General features: G+C 57.0%; 6 protein-coding genes across 6 annotated transcripts; all 6 read right to left on the reverse strand.

Annotated features, from left to right (window-relative positions):
* Positions 1 to 1,695: 1,695 nt before the first annotated feature.
* Positions 1,696 to 3,417, reverse strand: LBRM_35_3410 (conserved hypothetical protein; the record flags this gene model as incomplete). The annotated part of the gene is made up of 1 exon (XM_001568910.2): positions 1,696 to 3,417. One exon carries the CDS (start codon positions 3,415 to 3,417, stop codon positions 1,696 to 1,698), a length of 1,722 nt encoding a protein of 573 aa, XP_001568960.1.
* Positions 3,418 to 4,677: 1,260 nt separating this feature from the next.
* LBRM_35_3420 (putative DNA topoisomerase III) lies at positions 4,678 to 7,533 on the reverse strand (the record flags this gene model as incomplete). The annotated part of the gene is made up of 1 exon (XM_001568911.2): positions 4,678 to 7,533. One exon carries the CDS (start codon positions 7,531 to 7,533, stop codon positions 4,678 to 4,680), a length of 2,856 nt encoding a protein of 951 aa, XP_001568961.2.
* Positions 7,534 to 10,898: 3,365 nt separating this feature from the next.
* Positions 10,899 to 11,675, reverse strand: LBRM_35_3430 (14-3-3 protein-like protein; the record flags this gene model as incomplete). The annotated part of the gene is made up of 1 exon (XM_001568912.1): positions 10,899 to 11,675. The coding sequence occupies one exon, from the start codon at positions 11,673 to 11,675 to the stop codon at positions 10,899 to 10,901; it is 777 nt and encodes a 258-aa protein (XP_001568962.1).
* A 700-nt stretch (positions 11,676 to 12,375) lies between these two features.
* Positions 12,376 to 14,031, reverse strand: LBRM_35_3440 (conserved hypothetical protein; the record flags this gene model as incomplete). The annotated part of the gene is made up of 1 exon (XM_001568913.1): positions 12,376 to 14,031. The coding sequence occupies one exon, from the start codon at positions 14,029 to 14,031 to the stop codon at positions 12,376 to 12,378; it is 1,656 nt and encodes a 551-aa protein (XP_001568963.1).
* Positions 14,032 to 15,660: 1,629 nt separating this feature from the next.
* LBRM_35_3450 (putative oxidoreductase) lies at positions 15,661 to 17,283 on the reverse strand (the record flags this gene model as incomplete). The annotated part of the gene is made up of 1 exon (XM_001568914.1): positions 15,661 to 17,283. One exon carries the CDS (start codon positions 17,281 to 17,283, stop codon positions 15,661 to 15,663), a length of 1,623 nt encoding a protein of 540 aa, XP_001568964.1.
* A 662-nt stretch (positions 17,284 to 17,945) lies between these two features.
* Positions 17,946 to 18,869, reverse strand: LBRM_35_3460 (conserved hypothetical protein; the record flags this gene model as incomplete). The annotated part of the gene is made up of 1 exon (XM_001568915.1): positions 17,946 to 18,869. The coding sequence occupies one exon, from the start codon at positions 18,867 to 18,869 to the stop codon at positions 17,946 to 17,948; it is 924 nt and encodes a 307-aa protein (XP_001568965.1).
* Between the last annotated feature and the right edge of the window lie 844 nt (positions 18,870 to 19,713).

Raw genomic sequence — 19,713 nt, forward strand, 5'->3', positions numbered from 1 at the left:
CATCACACCTAAATAATGAGCTTCGCAGAAGAGGAAAGGGAAACATACAACACACACACACACACACGCATGAGCCCACACAGTGGGAAGAAGAGGAGGGAGGGGGGCGCGGTAAGAAGGGGGAAGGGGAGAGGAACACGAACGCACGATGAGCTATGCAAGCAGCGTCGAGGGGAGGTGAGGGTAGTGGGGGGGGGGACAGGGGTGGGTTAGCGCTCTCGCAACAACAGCATCCGAAGGGTAGACAGCATACACGTTGACGTTCACTCAAATCCACTCGCACAGGGATTTCAAAGGCGAAGTGGCCAAGAGGGAGAGGGTCTGATGGGGCACAGAAAGAGGAAAACGAACAGAAAAACACGACAAAGCCAAACGCAAGCGAGAAGGTGCTGAGACTGAGGGGGATCTGTGGGAGGTTCTGGTGAAGAGTCAAAAGACAACAGAACAGGAAGGAGAGGAGAGCGAAAATCCTTGTTGATTTTAAACATAAAAGGAAACAACAACAACAAAGACGACAGCGCAGTGGTGAAGGGGCCTCCAAAACAACACGAACACAGCAGCAACAACGGTGACAGCGCAGTGAGATGCGCAAGCGAAAAAGGATACACACCTACCTGTCGATTAACTTGCAGACGAGGTACAGGCACACGCATACACCCACTGAACTCAACGACGACAGGTGGAAAGACAAGGCACTCATGCGCACAAGACGAAGGAAAGGCAGAAGAACGATCGAGGGGGCAAAGGCACAAGACACATGACCGCAAAAGAGAAACTGTGGCAGAGTGCTAAAGGGACGCAGCGCCCTCTAATCCGAACATCCACGGTAAGCGAGAACGAGTGAGAGAAAAGGACAGCCGCTGCCGCCGCCGCCGCAACGAAAGAAAGAAGAAAAAAAAAGGTGCACAGAGGAAACCCAAGTTAAAAAGTGGCCCTCCAAGACGCAAAATGACCCCCCCCCACACACACACGTGGGACGGGGTGCGGAGGAGCTCGATGCGCCCCATCGCTTCCTATCCCACGCTTGCTTTTATGCTTCTCCTTTTGCGTGTGTGAGTATTTCTTGCCATGGGAGAAGGCCAGCAATTCATGCACACCTACACACACGAATACCTCCTGGCAACTAAAGAAAAACGAGCCAGGGTGGTAAGGAGTGAGTGAGCGACTAGGCGCGCAAAGAGAGAAAATCTGGCGATGGAAAAAAAAAGCGAGGGGGAATTAAGCGGCGGACGGATTCGACTCCGCGAAGCTTGACGGAGTAGAGAGGATGGGACAAGAAAAAGGCGTAATAAATTACCCAAGTAAATACGCACTCACATAGGTGCTTCAAAGGAAAAAGGGCACAGACAGGAAAACACTCACCTCCCCGAGCGAGTGGTGAGAAGGGACAAAGGTGGTGCGTGTGTGTGTGTGTGTGTGTGTGTGGGATGGCGTGTCCTGGTAGTTTGCTACAGGTGCATTTTTACCTAAGGCACATCTGCACTCTCCACTCGTCCGCTTCTCCACCAACTTCCATGCACTCCTGTTCTCTTTCCTCTCTCACCCACGAAGACTCTGCTTGTTGTGCTACTGAAGGCATTTTAGCTCAACTTTATTGAGGCGAACACAGAGTACGCAGACGTCAGCGAATGCCGCAGGAGAAAGGAGCCAGGGCAAGGAGAAGAGAGAAAGGGAATCCACCAGGCGTCCTATGTCCTAGCAGGAGGATCTGAATACTTTAAAGGTGGGGAATTCAATCGTGCGCCCGCCCTCCGTGTGTGAGGGACGGTCCAGCAGCAGGCGCGGCAGGAAGTCCGTGAGGTCCTGATGTTTTCCGTACATTTTCGAAATGGAATCTGAGGTGCCGCAGACGCGGACTGGATTGGAGTCTGCGTGCTGGTGCGAGGAGCGGCGGAGGGTGTTGCAGTACTCCACTGCCGGATAGACGTCGGCGTCGCCACAGAGCAGCACCACTTGCTGGAATTGCCGGCGGTCTTGGAAGAGCTCAATCACGCACGTGGCGGTTGCGACGTCCACGCCGGTCTGAACCCACACATGACCAGGCCCGTTTTCCGTGTACCCGCGCTGCCGCTTCATGCCACCCACCAGCTTTGTCACAACGTTCGGCAGGGAGCCACCACTATTCATCTCGTCCGTCAAGTGGCGCTTCCGCATGTTGGTCATGCGAAGCGCCTGTTCGCGGTGCGCCAGCGGCATGATTGTCTCCACGAACTCTATGAAGGCGGTGGTGTCCGTGTCGAGCCAGAACGCGAAAGGCTCGCGCTGGAAGATGTCGCCGATGTAGTCGATGGTGTAGCGCAGTGCGTCGGTGATGTCTTGGTAGTAGGCAGGGTCGCTGCGGTTGCGGCGAAGCGCGACGCAGCGCTCAAAGTACGACCCGTCCACGACGATCGCCACTCGCTCGTCCCTCTTCGGCGCATCCAGAGGAATGTAAGGAGGCACCACAGGCACGCACGAGGCAGTCGCTGGAGGATGAGCCTCAACGCCGTGATTGCTCCTATCGTCATCCGGAGCGCGCGACATAGAGGAGTTGTTCGACTGGACAGCACTGTCTGAGATGCACTCGCTAGGCAAGGAGGCGGAGCGCCCCTCCGAGGCGCGTGCGTGCGTCACAGGCGACATGTATTGCTGGTGACAGTGCACCGTCTCGTGATTGCGGCCACAGTTGTCGCAGTGCACGTTGTCACACACGCCAGCGGTGTGGCCCTTCACATGGCAAAGGTTACACACCACCTCGGGACAACGGGCGACGAAGTGACCGGGGCGATGACACATCCGGCACAACTGACCTTGCGGGCAGTTTGCGGCCTCGTGGCCCGGCTCGTTGCACTGGTAACACAGACGCCCCTTGGAGCGCATGGGGCATTCCGAGGAGCGGTGCCCTGAGTGCGAGCACTGGAAGCAGTGCGGTTTGCTGTGGCAGATTTGAGAGCTGTGGCCGAAGGTGCCGCAGTTGTAACAGCGTGTCTGCGGGCAGGTCGTCATCATATGACCGAGCTGGTGACACTGGTAGCACTCCAGAGCCTGGTAGCGCACGGGGCAATTGGCCTGGATGTGGCGCGACGAGCCACAGTTGCGGCAGACGGACCAGCGGTACTCCTCGTCGAGGTTGACGTCATCGCATGGCGCGTTCTCGGCCGAGCGCACTCGCTTCGACGCGTCTTGAGGGCAGTCTCGCCGAAAGTGACCCAGACGCTTACAGAGGTTGCACTTGATCGTGGGGCAGTTGCGGCGGAGATGGCCGCGCGTCTTGCAGTTGTCACACACAACTGCGCTAGCTGCGGAGTTGAAGGGCGTCTTTTGGGAGCAGGTGTCGGAGGCTAAGTGGGCCGCAGGCTGAGTGCCGATCGGCGGTTCTTCAACCGGAAGCAGAGCCGGTGGTGGAGCGAGCGGCGTAGGCGATGATAGAGAGGACATGGAGGGGGTGGAAGGGAGAAGCAGCTCATAAGGCGCGCGCACGCAGGCAGAGGCTCTTTTAAAAAAGGAGACGTTTCGTTGCAATAGAGGGAGACCCCCACACACCCACACACACACACACACACACAAACACGCTTGATGAATGACAAGGATAACACAATAAGCGAATAAACACTCACACCGACACACGATAAATGAATCGCAATGCCAAACAGTGACAGCAGCTGCAGGTATCAATCTGGAGAGGGAGAGAGAGGTCAGACAGAGAAATGGAGAGTGATAGAGAGAAGAGAGAGCTACAAAGAGGATAATCAAGTTTGAGCCCTGATGCCACACGTGGGAGGATTCTCTATTGCGCTCTCTATTGGATGCTATCGGTGCAGAGAATGAATGAAATGAGCGATGGTGAACTGTAGGGAGGGTAGACGGACTTAACCACCGTTAATTACGCACCTACACACACACACACACATACAGGGAGAAAGAACAGTAGCGAGGCTGGTGCACGGTGCGTAACGATAGAGGAGAGCTACTTGAGCAGATACATATGCGTGTATCTACAGCAACGCAAGACGTACGGTTGGGGTGCGGGAAAGGGAGGTGGTGGAACGACGGTGGAGGGCTGGTGCACACGTAATGTTGACGTACGCGGACGGTTCGTGTTTGCATGTGAGAAAAGGTTAAGAAGGGCATGTGGAGAGAGAAGAGAGGGCAGGGAGAAGGACAGTGAGGGGATAAGAGGAGGCTAAGGGTGAGGAGAAACAGTTGGCACCACCGCATTGGAGGCGCCCGCCTGGCAAAGGAAGGGGTGTTCATTCCCCCCCACACTGGAGTACTTGACACACCGCCTGCCCCGCGCAGCTGCTTCAGTCATGCAGACGTTAGTGCGCTACTGTCATGCGCATAATGAGCGGCGAGAGGGGGGCAAGGGAATCCACCAGCCCCCCTTATATAGAGGAAACCTTACGGATGGTAATGTGTCTCACTTCACACTTGAGATAGCGAAACTGCCGTTTGCTTTTGTGTCTGGTGAGCCAAACCGCACGTTGCGCGTGAACGACGCACTGCACGGCGACCTGTGAAGGGTGCAGGGCTCAAAGCAGTGAGCGAATATAGGGGTGCGGGGACGAGGGGGGGGGGAGACAGTGGGCGTTTCATCGACTACCAGCAGATAAACGTGGCAAAGGTCTTGGCGGTGCTGTACACACGCACAAGCAACTCATCGCGCAGTTGCACATCGACAGCGGCGGAGGGCGTCTCTCAGTCAAGCCACTGAAAGAAAGCGCACTTCCGACTAGCACACGTGAGGAAGCGTTTGCCGCGTGAAGCTTCTTTGCGTGAGACGAGCTGCTTCACTGGCATACCGCATCCACACACTGTGTCGACTCTGCCAGTGGACATGTTCGCCTCCCCCGCCGCCGCCCCACCACTACGGCCACCCCGCTGCCCACCTCCCCTCCCGCTGCGGCGTGCGGAAGACGTTACTGAGGGCAGCGTGTACGTCCCTGTCACGGTGGAGGCTACAGAGGCGGCGCTGCTTGGCATTGCTGACGAGCTTGCGCCGCCCGTTAGAAAACCCTTTACCGTTATGTAGTCTTTGATGCGTGCGTCGCATCTAATGCAGATGGTGTCGAGCATGTTCAGCCCCGGGACCCCTTGACGGCCGCTAAAGTCGAATGTGAGAAGCACTGCGTTGCACGCGGGGCAGCGCTGCGAGGGACTTGGCTTCACAGAGGCCGCCGCCGGCAGCGAGACGCTCAGGTGGCACGAGGGGTACCCCCTACACGACAGAAAAAACCCATTCGGCCCAGGGCGTAGGCGCAGTTCGTGCTGGTGGCACGCAATGCACGTGGTGATGCCTATCGCTTCGAGTCCCTTCGCCAAGGGGCAGTCGGCAGTACACTGGAAGCAGCGGAACTCGGCCGCGGCCTCGATGTCGGGAAGGAGAGCATCTGCGCCGGCAGTACCACAGCCGGTCACGTTCCATGCCCTCGGCGGACTTCCGAAACAGTGTGGGCAGACGTGGTAGGACGTCTGCTTCTCGCGATTTGTGACACGTAGCACGACGAATCCGCACAGTGGACAGGTGTGTGGCGGGTTCACCGGCTCCAGAGTGTTGAGGCGGCCGTTCGGCAGCCGATGCATCTTGTTGCACCCGCGGCAGCGCACACTCCACACCTCCCGATCGTGATCGCGCTCGCCGGCGCGCTCGACGAGGTCCATGTGTCGGCCACACGTTCCGCATTGGATGAAATTGTCCTTCACCACTGTGACCTGGACGGCATGCGTGTCTGTCTCCGCCGCTAGGCGCAGATGTCGCTTGAGTTCCTCGTAAAATGCGCCTGTGCTGGCCATGAGGCGACTGAAGATCTCCTCGTAGAGCTGCACTGCTGCCGCCACCACCTGCGCTTTTGTGGCGGCGCCGTTTGCGATGTCGCCCATCGCCAACTCCATCTGCGCCCGCAACTGCGGTTGCAGCAGGCTGGCCAATCCGAGGGACTCATAGGCGGAGGCCAGGGCAATCCCCAGCGTCGTCGGCACCAGCGACTGACCTTCCCGCCTCACATACTCGCGATCCAGCACGGTCTTGATGTGCTGAGCAATGGTGGCGTCTGTCCCAATACCGTTGCTGTCCATCAGCGAGATGAGACGTGACTCCGTCAGGTGGGGCGGCGCTGAGGTCCGGCCCTTCTTGAGCAGCACGGCTGTTGGCTCAAACGTGTCGCCTATCTGGTAGTTCGGGATGCACGTACTGTCCCACCGCTCGTACGGGAAGATGTCCAGCCAACCGCGCTGCACGATCGTTGTCCCGCCGGTGGAGAACGACTCCCCACCAAACTCCGCCGACACCCGTGTTGTCGCGGCGACTGCGTCGGGGGAGAGTGAGGCGAGAAAGTGACGCACAATCAGATTGTACAGACTGCCGCGCTCGTCCCGCGTCGCGTTCCAGGCCTTGGTTGGGTGAATGGGCGGGTGCGCTTTGTCGTCGTGACCGCCGCGGAGCGGCGGGCGCACGCGCGCGGCGATATCGGCCAACATGGCTGTCGCATACTCGGCCACGTCGGGGTTTGCAATTTGCAGTCGAATTAGCTCTAGCAGCTCGCTCTCTTGAAAGGTGTATGAGTCTGTCTCTGTCCGTGGGTACGAGATTAGGCCTTCTTGATAGAGGGACTCAGCCAGCGTCATGCAGCGCTCAGAGGAGATGCGGAGGTGCGTTGCGGCCAGTTTCTGCATAATGACGGTAGCCAGTGGCACTGGCGGGCGTCGGCGACTTGGACGCTGCTGCACGTTGGTGATGCGGCCCTTGTGCCCCTCCGCCGCCGCCGCCTGCAGCATGTCCTCGTAGATCAAGGTGGCCGCCACCTGATCGTACAAGGAGCCGCGACTGCTGTAGAACTTGGTGTCACCATGTTGCACCTGAAGAGTGAAGAAGTCCTCTGGGACAAATCCCTGTTGTTTCCAGTAGCGCCGCACCACAAAGCCGAGGGTGGGGAACTGACAAGGGCCAAAGCTCAGCACTCCGGGAACCTCGGCAAACAGGTGGCGAAACTTCACCGTTTGATAGCGGGTAAAGGTCGCCCCGATGCGCAGGTCCATCTCCTGTCGCGCCTCCACTGCATCTGAGAGACGCTTGTCTGGCAGCTTGAGGTTGTGCACGGCGTTCAGCAAGTCGCGTGCGGTGAGGGCAGAGAAGTGGGCTCGCTTCACCTGCACCTGTGGTCGCTTGCTTTGCACTACTTGCATCACCTCGAAGCAGATGTTCTCGCCTTCCCGGTCGCAGTCCAGCCACAGAATGAGCGCGTCAGCTCGAGTGGCGAGTGCTTCGAGGTTCTTCTTCACCGGTTCGAGATCGGTTCGCACGTACTTGGAGATTGGTGCCGAGAAGAGACCCTGAAATGGGTAGGTGGACCAGTTCTTGGTGTTGGGTGGAAACTGGTCCTCCATGAGGTGACCCACTACCGACGTGACCAGCATCGTCTTACCCTCGAAGTTAAACTCGAAGACTGGGTTAAAGCGAGACTGTGATTGCACTGTGCGGCAGTGGCCACCCGAGAGGCTCTGCGCCATCTCCTTGGCAACGCTGGGTTTCTCGGCGACATTGAGCCACGTTGGCATCTCCCACTGCGTTCCCGTCGGTGTGTGAGTGAGCGTGTCTGCGTGTGCGTTTCTTTGGGCCTTTGATGGTGTCCTCCCTCACATGTAGAGGGCTTTAGGGAACGGAAAAAAGAGAAGGGGAGGGGAGGGGGGCGGGTCACAGGTCCAGACATTCAAGAAGTTTTGTTGGCGGCGTCTGCGACGGTGTGCGGTGTGTCTTTGCGGTAAAGAAAAATGCCCGAGGATCCTTTGAGGATGACGCACACACGACGGCCTGCGCGACAACTCCAAGGGAGGGATGGGGAAAGAGCCGCAGGAGTGGGGGATGCAAGAGTGGGATTGGCGCGGTGGAGCTACGAAATGAGTCGCGCCTTCCACAGATACTCGTCTACTGTGGCGGAAACGTGCGTTTTTTTTTTCAAAGTGGCGTCACTCGGCTGTGTGCGCCTCATCTCACTATCGCCGGTCACTATGCTCAACCACAGAAGCGCCTGAGTTTTACACGCTGCTGGGAAAGAGAGAAGGAGGGGGGGGGGCGACGACAATGATGGAAAGAAGTAGTGAGCCAGTGAACGTGGGAGGAGGACTAGAGGCGTTTCGGGTATGTCGAAGAGGCTAGTATGCATACATAGGTGTTGGCAACAACAGTATGCAGTCCTTTTCTGCTTGACGCTTCCGCCTTTCCATCTTCGTGGCCTCCCTCCTGTCCACCACACACCCCACTGCAATGCCTACAGGAGGCGAATCCCGCCTTTACACCAGGGCAGAGGGTAAAGGAATCTAGGGGAGGGGAAGCGGGAAGGAGGAAACAGAGGAGGAGGGGGGTGGGTGGGTGGGGGGAAACAGAGAAGGGTGAATGGAGAAACAGCACCGCTACCGCGGAGGGCGCACGAGTGCTGTCTTTCACGCGTCCCTCACCACCACAATAGTAGGATGGATGGGGGGGGGCGAGAGAGAAACAGAACAGTGTAGTGACTCTTGCTCTCTTCCGCTCCGAGAGTGCACGTGCGAAGACCATCAGGGCGAAAGCGCGAGAGAGCGGGGGGTCGCTTTCTGTTAGGTGCTTTCTCCAGCCAGAGCACCTTGTTGTTGTTGTTGCCGCTTTTTTGAATTATCATTTCTTCTCGATGCTGCTTTACAGTACCAGGAGGTGCACACCACCAAAGGCAAAACACAAGCGCAAACACAAGCCACGCGTACATTACACCCACGCACTGCAGAACAACACCACCAAAAAAGGAACAGAGGAGTTGGCAGCATGGGAATTGTTCCATCTAATGTGTTCGAAGGAGAGTGTTACCACGTAGGAGTGAATCGCTCAGCTAATTTTTGTGTCTTTGGCTGTCCTAGTGTTCTCCTTTACTTTTTTTCCCATTCCCTTTCTGGAGATCCTTCTCGCGTGCGCTTGTTCTGCTGTTGGCGCCCATGTGAGCTTATCTTTCGTGCGCCCGTCCCCCCCTTTTCTCCCCAATACAACTTAGCCTTGCGAGGCAAACCACAAAACAGACAAGCGAACAAAACAAACAAAAAGAGCGAAAAGGAAAACAAAACACGGACGCGAGAACTAAGGGGAAAATCCGAGCACACGAGTCGAGCACACAGTCGCACAAGCTTACCACTCTCACGAACAAGTTCAAGCGAAACCGCGCCATCGCCGCGATCGCTGACCTTTGCGAGAGCCACAGCAAAGCTTAGTAAAAGTGGAAAACACCAAAATCAACTCCTGAAAGAGGGAGAGAGGGAAGAAGAGACACCCAGCCAATGACACACGCACATGCGTGCAAACACCATTGCCAGCAACATGGAATGCAAAACGGACAAAACACCGAAAGCACTAGTGGGAATCAGGAAACGAGAAAAAAACAGAAAAGAGGCAAAGCCATACAATCGGAGGAAGGAACATCAAGAGATGCGTCCAAATATACACCACCCTGCTCCTTCGCCTCTCTCACTTATCAGCTTTTCTTGTCCGCCATTGTGTTTTCCTCTCTGTTCTTTACAGCCCATCTCTTTTTCACCACCTTCTCTTTAACGCTGAGTCGTTCGTGTGCGTCATCTTCTCCCCTATGTAATACGACTCCCCCTCCTCTTTGCGCGTCCCGCTGCATTGGTGGCTACAGCCGCAGGTCATCAAGGCAGCACGCAAAGGAGAGAGAAAGCGAAGCGCACCTAAAATGAGAGAGATTGCTTCTCTCTGTAAGGCACACAAAGGTGCGACGAGCACATCCTCAATCGTGGCAGCAGGAAGCGGGAACAGAGATGTAAGGGGAGAGAAGGAGGGGGAGATGGACGACTTCGAGCCTCAGAAACAAGACCAGGCTGAAAGAGCAAAATAACGACGATATATAAAGGGAATGCACCACCGAGGTCTGGGAGAGAGACAGAAAACAAACGCGTGTCTCTGGGCTCAGGTGATGCCACAGCAAAGAAAAAGAAGGAGTCCTATAAACATGGCACGTAAAGATGTGCGTGTGGCCGTAGCTGCCTTTGGACGTTGGTGTGCTCGTTTGTTTCGTGCTGGTGCCTCTCTCTCTCTCTCTGTGCAACGGACGCGTATATCGATGCTGCAGTTGCTTTTCCCGGCCATCCCGGACACACACACACACCAGAAGAAGAAACCCCCACGAAGGAATTTCGAGAGGAGCAAAAAAGACGAACCAAACGAGGCAAACATACCCAGTCGTCTCTTCGTCAGTACACTTTGTCTATCCTGGGAAGCTGCCGCCTCTTGTTTCAGAGAAGCGCACCGCCACATTGTCGTTCTTTTTCCCCTTCAGCCCCCGCGATGCGGCGGTTTCAATGCGCGTGCCTGTGTGCCTTCCTTTTCGCGCTACTCACACCAAAGCGGAAGAGGCACATCGACACCAACAAGTACACATCCCCACACACTCGCGGAGAGGATCACAGCAATCGACACGCGCATCCTCATGGAATGCAGCTTTACAACACGAATCGGAAACGCTTCTTGGGCATCAGAGAGACCCAAGTACATACGTATTGCACAGGGGTTCTATACTGCTCCATGCGTGCCCGTCCTCGTCTGAGAATCCGCAAAGGTGAGTGCACTTGGGTGTTTTGGTCGGCGCATCTGCTTTGGTCGAGGAGGCTGAGAGAGAACGAGGGTACAAAGTGCGGAGGCATGGAGACAATGGGGGGAGGGGTGTAATGCGAAGGAAATGCCGAAGGGAAGAAAAGAAGGTGCGAGAGCGTTACTTCTGTGGTCGCCTGTGCGCATGTTGCTGGTGAAGCAGTGAGTAACGCTCCCCGCATCATTACTACCACAGTCAGAGCGTGACCTGAACAGGATTTCGTCATAACGCAACCGCCGTCTTCCTGCTGTTGCTGCTGTCAGACACTCCTCCAAAAAACAACAACAGCGCACTATCTTACAGCTGGTCATCCGTCCACAAGTTGAGGTTCTCGCGGAGGAGGCGCACGATCGTGTTGGACTCGTGATACGCCTCGTCGTCGAGCGTTTCGAGTTCGGTCACGGCCTCGTCGTATGCCTGACGAGCCAGCTGGAAGCCCTTTTCGTGCTCCTTCATGATTTCGTAGAAGAACACGGAGAAGTTCAGCGCCAGGCCGAGCCGAATCGGGTGCGTTGGAGCGAGGGACGAGTTCGCGACGTCGGTTGCCTTTTGGTAAGCGTTCAAGGCTGCCTGCCGCTGGCCATCGCCGGGGTCGATCTCAGCGTAGTAGCGGTGGTAGTCGCCCTTCATCTTGAGGTAGAAGACCTTCGCTTCACCGCCCTGGGCAGCCGGGATGAGGTAAGTGTCGAGAAGACTGAGTAGGTCGTCGCAGAGCGGGGAGAGCTCCGCTTCTAACTCCTTTCGCATGTTCACCACCAAGGGTAGTGTTGTGCTGGTTTCCTTGGCGTTCTCGCGACCCTCGATAGAGGTGATGACGCGCCACGCGTTGCGGCGCGGCGTAATCACGTTCTTGTAGGCCACTGACAGCAGGTTGCGCTCTTCCGTGTCGAGCTCACTGTTCAGACGAACGTACTTGCGAATGCAGAGGAGCATCTCATCAAAGCGCTCCGCCTCCTCGGCCAGCTTGGCCATATAGATAAGTTCGGAGGGGTCATCGGGAAGCTTGATATCCGTGTGCTTGGGGACCACCTCGTCTTGAATGGTGACGTTTTTCCACTTGATCGTCTCCGTCATTATGCCAGAGGAATCGAAGCAGGTTTGTGTTTTTTTTTTTCCTTTTCGGTTTATTTCGCTGCTGAAGAAGTTCGCTTGACGGTTGCAGGTGTGCGTGCGTGCACAGACTACGCGTCCTAAGAAGGTGGGAAAACGAAAAGACAACGGTGACGATGAACAAATTGGGAGGGGTGGGGGGGGGGGATAAAGCGCGGACAGGAGGTTTGATGGAGGTGTGTGTACGTGTACGGTAATTCCTGTCAAGGAAAAGAGAGGGAGCCAACGCAAGCACATCCAGAGAGGGCAAGAGAGAGAGAGAGAGAGAGGGAGGGAGAGAAGGAAAGTAGGAGTGAAGAGGGGGCGGGTGAATGGGTGGACCACTGGGGGAGGAAAAGAAGAGCTACGTAAGACCAGTTCTCCTTCATAGCGTTGCTGATTGTGTGCAGTGCCGTCAGGAGGCACGCAGGCCCACACGGAGGTGTGTTCCCACGTTATGTCCCTCTCTCTCTTTGAGGGACACGAGAGAGAGCGGAGCAGAAAAGAATCGACCGTTTCTTAGGTGAGTGGGGTCGCTTCTCGGATTTGAGAGAAGCAAAAACAAAAAAAGGAGCCGCACAGAGGGCATGTATATCTATTGTATGCGCACCGAGACAGTCACACAGAAGAACGAGCTCGCCTACCAGAGAGGGCATTCCGTTACGCCCACATTGTGCACCGCTTGTCACCGGGCCAACTGCACGAGACGAGTATGCAGCTCCTCTGCCTGTTGGCTTTGGTTTCTCAGCATACTAATAACATTTCTGTAAGCGCTCTCCGGGAGTACCGCACTGCTGGCTGGAATGGTGGCCGGCTCACCCTCAGCAAGTGGGATGGCGTGCCCAGTGAATCGGGAGGCGCGATACAGCCCTGCGTCTTTTTCTATCAGCGCGGTCATCAACTTGCGGCGCAGACGATCGGCCCGTGCCGCCTCGCTGGCGCGCTGCTTCTTGTACGCCTTCAGCTCTCGTCGCAGCTCTCGCACCTTGAGCGCAGAGGCTTCCTCCATTTCACGCAGCTGTGATTCGCACATCTGGGCAGCATGCCGATGGTTCTGCGCCTCTTCTGTCGCGTTCGCCAAGCGCATGGTCAGCTGCTGTACCTGCAGTGTTACCTCCTCGTGATGCATGAGCGCCTTGTTGAGCGCATCCAATTGCTGTCGAGCGACGGCCAGCTGGTCGGCAACGCTCTGTCTTTCACAGGTCAACCACGCCTCTTGCTGGGCAGCGGTGTCCAGCTGAGACTGGGACTGCTGCAGCTTCGCCGCCAGGCTATCGTGGCGCGCCTGCACCGCCTGCAGAGCTTGTTGTTCATCGCGTAGCTCGCTATTCATCTTCTCGAGACGCCACTGAAGTCGCGTGTTCTCCTCCTTGAGGGCGGCCTGCGCGCGACGCAGTGCACTCGCTTCCACCACTGATGCGTTGCGCACCTGCGCCACCTGTTCCTCTGCACTCGCTTGCACCTGACGGTGAAGAGCTCTTTCCTCCGCCAGATTGCGCTGTGCTGTGGAGAGGTCTGCCGTGAGAGACACCACACGCTCCTGCAACTCGTTTCGTATCTCTGCTGCATCCTGCGCTAACTGGTCCATCTGCGCCTGGTGGTCTTCTTTGAGCTGAGTGAGCCGGCGGCGGACCTCTTCCGCGTCCGCGCGAAGCTCCTCTACCTGATGCTGCGCCACCGTGGCGGCGGTCGAGAAGCGCTCCTTGAGCAGAACCGCCTCGTTTTGCAGCTCGGTCGAGCGCCGCACTGCCTCCCGCATCTCTGCCACATCCGCCTCCATGGTACGGTTGCGCTGCTCCAATTCGAGGTTGCGGCTCTGTTGCTCGCGCAGTGCGTTGTGGGCTGTCAGCAGCTGCTGACTGTGCCGCTCCCGATCCTCCAGTAGCTGGGCATTGATGGTGGCGCACCGTTCCTCTAATTCCAACGCTTGCCTCTGCGATTCGCGCAACCGCTGCCCGTCTGCCGCCGTCTCCACACGCCTGATCATGTCCTCCAGCTGCTGCTTCAGCTGCTGCACTTCTTGGTCATGTTCCAGCGACGTATCCGATGCCTTCCGATGCGCACGAGCGACTTGGGACTTGAGGTGCTCTATCGTCACGACAGCTGCGTGGTATCGCTCTCGAAACGTAGCGGCGTCTTCTGCCTCTTTCTTCAGCTCTAAAAGCTGCTTGCGCTGCTGCTCTTCACGCGCCGCTGCCTCGTCTAGCTGCTGCTGCTTGCGCTCACACATTGCCTTGGCGTTCTTGAGTTCCAGTGAGAGAGCGTTGTACTTGCCAGTCAAGGCGGAAAAGTTCTCCTGGAACTCTGCGCATGTCTGCAGGAGCTCAGCGTAGGATGACATGGCCAAGGGGACGGCGGGGGTAACTCGCTCAAACGGCTAGAAAAGAGAGACGGGTAGGGGGTGCCCGACTACGAACGAGTCGATGTCTTCGCTCGAGTGTAAGAACGCCTTTCGCTGTATGCCGCTGTGTCTCACTGTGTTTGGCAGCGCGCATCTGATGGCTTGGCCATCAAGCGAGAGCTGTGCTTCGTTCGCTTCCAGATTCCGCTTCTTCAAGGCAGCGGGGACTGCAGAAGAGGGCGGGAAAAAAAGGACGGAAGGAGCGACGAGGAAAGGGAACGGGACACCGAAAGAACGAGGGAGCCGAGCGGCTAACTAAATGTGAGAGGACGAACGCGACGGCAGTGACACCACGAAGTGTACCACAATGGGGAAATCAAACAACAGCAACAACAAAAAACACAGCAGCGTCTTGACGCCACAGAGTGCGTGGGGCGGATACAATCACGCTTGATCCGCCAAAATCTATCGATCTACCTGTGCCGTCGTACACCGGAAAGACAAGACGAAGAAAAGAGAAACCCTCCAAAGTGTGCGTATCTATTGGTTGTATGCATATATGTCCCTGTATCGGGGACACTCCGTCACAGGTGTGAGAGATCCGTCGTCCCCCAATGGCGAGCACGTCGCAGCAGCGACACACAGGCACCGAAAACTAAGTGGTACCTTGAGAGAAACAATTTCACTCCCCTTTTCCTCGCAGGGACGGGGTGTGTATGAGGGGGAGGGGGAAGGGAAGGAGGAGAGGGGACGGAGGACCGAGGGAGTAAATGTAGCGGAGAACGCGGTAGCGTGTGCGTCTATGTTTGCTTGATATGAAGCGTGTGCTAGGGTGTGCGGAAATAAGTGGCTGCTCAAGGGATGCGAAGAATGCTCTCACAGTGAAGAGAGGCGGAGCGAGGTAAGTGTGTGCGCAACGAAGAAGGATGAGAAGGAGAGGAGGAAAAGAATGCGTTACGGTTGCCCTTCTCAAGCGCCAACACTACGCGGCTTCATGTATGTTCGCCTCTCTTTGTGTGTGCATGGTACAGCGTTGTTGCGCGGTGACGTGTCCGTGCCGAGTCATAGGAGGTGTGTGTCGCCGTAGCCGAAAAAACGATGAAGGAAGGAATAACAAGGCCGAGGAAGAGTAAGAAGGGAGGTGCCAAGGAGGAAGTGACATGCGAGAGGCATTTCAGTTTCAAGGGGAGGGGTGGTAGTGCAGTGAGCACGCCAGGGAAGTCTCCAATACCACCGCGACTTCACGTATTGGAGCCGCGCAGGTGCTGAACGATCCTCGATCAAGTTCGGCTGCGCAGTTAAACACCATCACTTCGTGCACGCGCGCTCTACACCCAACTCTCCGGCATTCCACCTAACATCTGCGTCTGTGTGGTTCGCTCCGTCGCTGCATTTTTATTTTTCTGATGATGTGCCTGTGAGGGAGGAATCACTGGAGGTTGCATGACTCGGCAAAGATCACGATGACCACACCACCCATGAGTACATAACTGTGGTGGGGGGCTGAGAGTGATGCCTCGACAGAGCCGCAGCTGCCACAACTGCAGCACCACGCAGTGACACGTACGCTTATCTGAATGGAGAGAGACCAGGCACAGAACTGAGGTGGCCGCGCTAGACTATCACCCCTCACTGAATGAAGGAAGCGACGCGAGCACCGATGGCACTGCCAATCGTGCTGCTGCTCGCCACTGTGGGCACAGGCACCACGCTGCTGTCCGCCACAAGCAGCCCGTCAATCCCCTTCACGTGCAGCTGGCTGTCCACGACGGTGCCCATGGCGCAGGTTCCGTAGAGATCTCCGCCGCTCTTCACGTGCTCCGCCAAGAAGGCGGCTGTGTCGCGTTGTGTGTCGAGGCCGCCGCGGGGGTGACGTAGTACCGCGTTGTAGGACCAGAACGGGCTCACATGCCGTCCGTTCTCATCGACATGGTACACTGACCGCAGAGTGCCGTCACGCGTAGTCAGCAGTCCCACCCACTGCACTCCCTCATCCATGGCCAGCACATCCTCTCTTGTCGAGAGCATCCCGCTTCGAATGAGCGTGGTGTCCTTGTCGCTATCATAGCGCACCTCGCCGCGACTCGACGGGTAGTGATGCGTCACTCGCATTGTGAAGCCGTCCATCGGCCAGCAGCGCGCCCAGTTCGCCGTCCCCATTTGTGGAGTGCGAAAGAAGAGAAGAGACAGATCCGGCGAGTCTTGCTGCGGGTGCGACCGCACGTACGCAGCACCCTCGACGAAGGCGCTGAACACGCCGGTGCGGTTTTCCTTGTACTCGCGCCACTGCTGGTACAGATACTTCGAGTTACGCCAGCTGATGGACTTGCTGTAGACATTGACTGCGTTGCCAATGCAAAAGACGACATCAGCGGCGCTTGTGGTGATTAAGTTCTGCCCAACCGCCGGGGCGTCCAGCACGGTACCTTCCGCACCGATGCCGCTGCGCTGCAGCAGGAGGGGACTGCGCAGCGTTCCAGCGCACACAACAACGTGCCTAACTTCAAGCACCATTTTGTCTCCGCGGTGCGCAACCTCCACGGCGCGCACCTTTCCACCCTTGCAGTGGATGCGGTCAGCGAAAGTGTTGACCAGCAGATCGAGGTTTGGGGTGCGGTGCTGCGTGCCCTCGATTAGCGTGTCAAAGGGCTGTACGCGCGCACCTCCACCGATGTAGGACTGCATGGCTGAGAAGCCATCCGTCTTACCAGTGTTGAGGTCATTTGTCGCAGGCACTCCCGCTGCCTCGCAGGCTTCAAAGAACCGCACATTCATGCTCGAGTCAATGTTGCTGCGCTGCGCATCCGTTACTTGCAGGGGACCGGCCTCACCATGGTCGCGCGAACCACCGCGCGAATTCGCCTCCAGACTCTTGAACACTGGCAACAGCGTGTCGTAGGTCCAGGAGGCGTCAGCCCATCCTTCGTAGTCCTTTCGAGTGCCGCGCATGTACTTCATGTCATTGCAAAGGCAACTACCGCCAAGGCCACGGCCACGCGTGTACACCAGAGAGCGACTGGCTAGATTGTCCTCCGCGACGCATGTCAACGTCTGTAGAAACGGCCTTGCCGCCCGCGTTGATGTAATGTAGGGCTGCATTACTGGCACTCGAATCACCTGCGGAACAGCCGCGCGGCCACCCTGCTCGATGAGGGCGATGGAGGCACTAGGGTGCTGTAAAGCGCAGTTGCGCGCGGCCGCACAACCCGCAGCGCCAGCACCGATTACGATGATGTCGTACGCCTTCTTCATGACTGACCCACGAAGGAGGGAGGAGGAGCAGGGCGGCAATCCCAGCTGGACAGTGCGTCAACGCTATTGGTGTCTCTGAGGGTGTGCAGGGGCACTCACTGCGTGACGTCATTGTCCTTGTGGAGACAGGGTTAGAAAAAGATAGTAGAGGAGGAGAGAGATGATCATAGTGATGGATGCAAATCACAGATGCGCGTGTGCGGCACACCCATCGCCTCGAGAGGATCACCCAGGGAGGAATTTTTTTCCTTTCCTCGGGTGGGAGTGCAGTGACTGCCCAGTTCACCATGACTGCAGAAAAAACTGGGTAGAACACGTCACGCTTTGAGGAGACGGCGTTCACAGAGAAAGAGCACTCGTCCTAGCATGCCTTCCTGCCCTCGCTGGCTTACGCATACACAGGCACGCGCACGCTCAGGAACTTCTGCTACCCCTTTTCCTCGCTGACATACTCTTTCCGGCAAAGATGCATGAGAGGGGTCACCATCGTAGCGCTTTGCGTTCCTCTCAGTATGCAAAGCAGCAATCCCCATCCGTGGATGGCGGGGTGGGGGGGGGGGTAGGCAGAAGTTCCTACGCCACGAGCGTCATTCGCTCCTGCTAGCCAATTCCTCCTCAAACACAACTGTACACACACACACACACAGACATGAGGATAGGTGCTACTTCTTTGCTGATGCTCTTTCGGCATCGTCAGGCTCTGTCGCCAGCGGCGGCCGCTCAGCTGCGCGTGCGCGGTCCGAGGCGAGAAGCGCGATCCCGTGCGGCTCCTTGTAGCCCACCGGGTCTTCGCGGAGGTGCTGATGGACATCGCAGAGCGATCCTCTCGCCCACTTACGGATGAGGCGCACCTCATCCATGTCGGTCTCGAGCAGCTTGCACTGCATCTCTACGCCTTTCTTGAAGCGCTTCACGTACTCCTCCGGCGGCGGTGGCATGCCTGGCTGCTGTGGGATCCGCTGGGCCTTGAGCTCCTCGATCTGGTTTAGCGTGTACGTATTAACGTCTTCGAGACAGTCGACACAGTGCAGGTTATTCAACGCCTTCTTATGACTATTTTGTGCCTGAACAATACCGATGCCTAATTCCTTGATACCCTGCCGGGCGATCACTGTGGTGGTGAGGCAGGCGGCAAAGCTCACCATGACAGAGCCGATTGGGTGATGCCGCATCCAGCCAATGCGCTTTCGGCCAAACGACAAGAGACCGAACCCAGCTGCAGAGCCGGCGGCGAGGGTGATGTTCATGGTCATGAAGTCGTACCGCCATCGTCCGCCTTCTTTGGCGCGCACCGCACTGGTCAGGAGGGCGTAGCGCAGCATGCCGTAGCTCGTTGCCATCGGCATCACCTTCTCCTCGTCGACTATCACATACCCACCGTGGATGTCGAGCGGCACCGTTTTGCCGAGGTACCCACTCATCATGGGCACGTTCCAGTACGTGAACTTGTGCGGCTTCAGTCCCACCGCCATCAAGGCATCTGTGCTGAGGTGCTTGTAGCCGGCGGACATGTCCTCATGGTAGAGAGAGATATGCGTAGCGAGCTGGTGGAACTGCGCCTTGCTAATGAAGTAGAGACTGTCCATAGCTTTCGCTACTGCGCCTGTGGTCGTTCCGTCGTTTCGGGTGTGTTCTGCCACTTTGACTAAGAGGGGATAGAAGAAGCAGGAGGGAGGGGGGGGGAGTTGATGTTGACATGTGCACGTGTATGTGTGTTACACAGAGCCCACGGGGGTAGACACATCCCGAATCAGTCCATACCGGGCACAGATGCCCATTAGAGGGAGAAAGGAGATAAGAGTTACGGTAAGGGTGAGGGATGAGTGAGGGGGTGGGGAGATGCAGGGTAGGAGACACGAGTGTCTGACCCAATCGCGAGTCGCAAGACATCCCTATCTGGTTCTCCCGCTGTTTCCCACCACCTGGGCAGTATGCCTCGCGCAGAGGAGAGGCAGCAGCATAGGCGATTTCCAACACAGAGATAGCTGAGCTGATGTGTGCGACCGTGTGTGGAAGTGTCAGGGAGGGCAGTGTTTCGGAGACACGCGTACAGGACAGGTGTGCCAGCGATCGAGGAGTGCAGCATCCTGTGCTGCAGTAGAAACCAGGGGACCTGCTGGTGCGTTTGGGCGTTTTTATTTTGTAACTGCTGCTCGTGTGGTTCGCTCACGCCTTCCTCCAACGGTACCAGAGGCGTGACAGTTCACTGCATAGAGTAGGGGCAGAGCGAAAGGGAAATGGCTAACCGCAAGGCAGGCCGTTGCCACAACCACACACACACACACACACACCCTACAGCAGTGCACAGACACCGGAAGGAGGGCGTGAAGAGAGAGAGAGAGAGAGACAAAACGAGTAAATCCGTGATGCCAGGAAGCGTGGAGAAATCGAATAGGGACACTTCTGCAGGAAAGAAGACGAGGGAGGTGG

Source organism: Leishmania braziliensis, chromosome 36, assembly GCF_000002845.2.
Source record: "Leishmania braziliensis MHOM/BR/75/M2904 complete genome, chromosome 36".
In the NCBI taxonomy this organism is placed as follows: domain Eukaryota; phylum Euglenozoa; class Kinetoplastea; order Trypanosomatida; family Trypanosomatidae; genus Leishmania; species Leishmania braziliensis.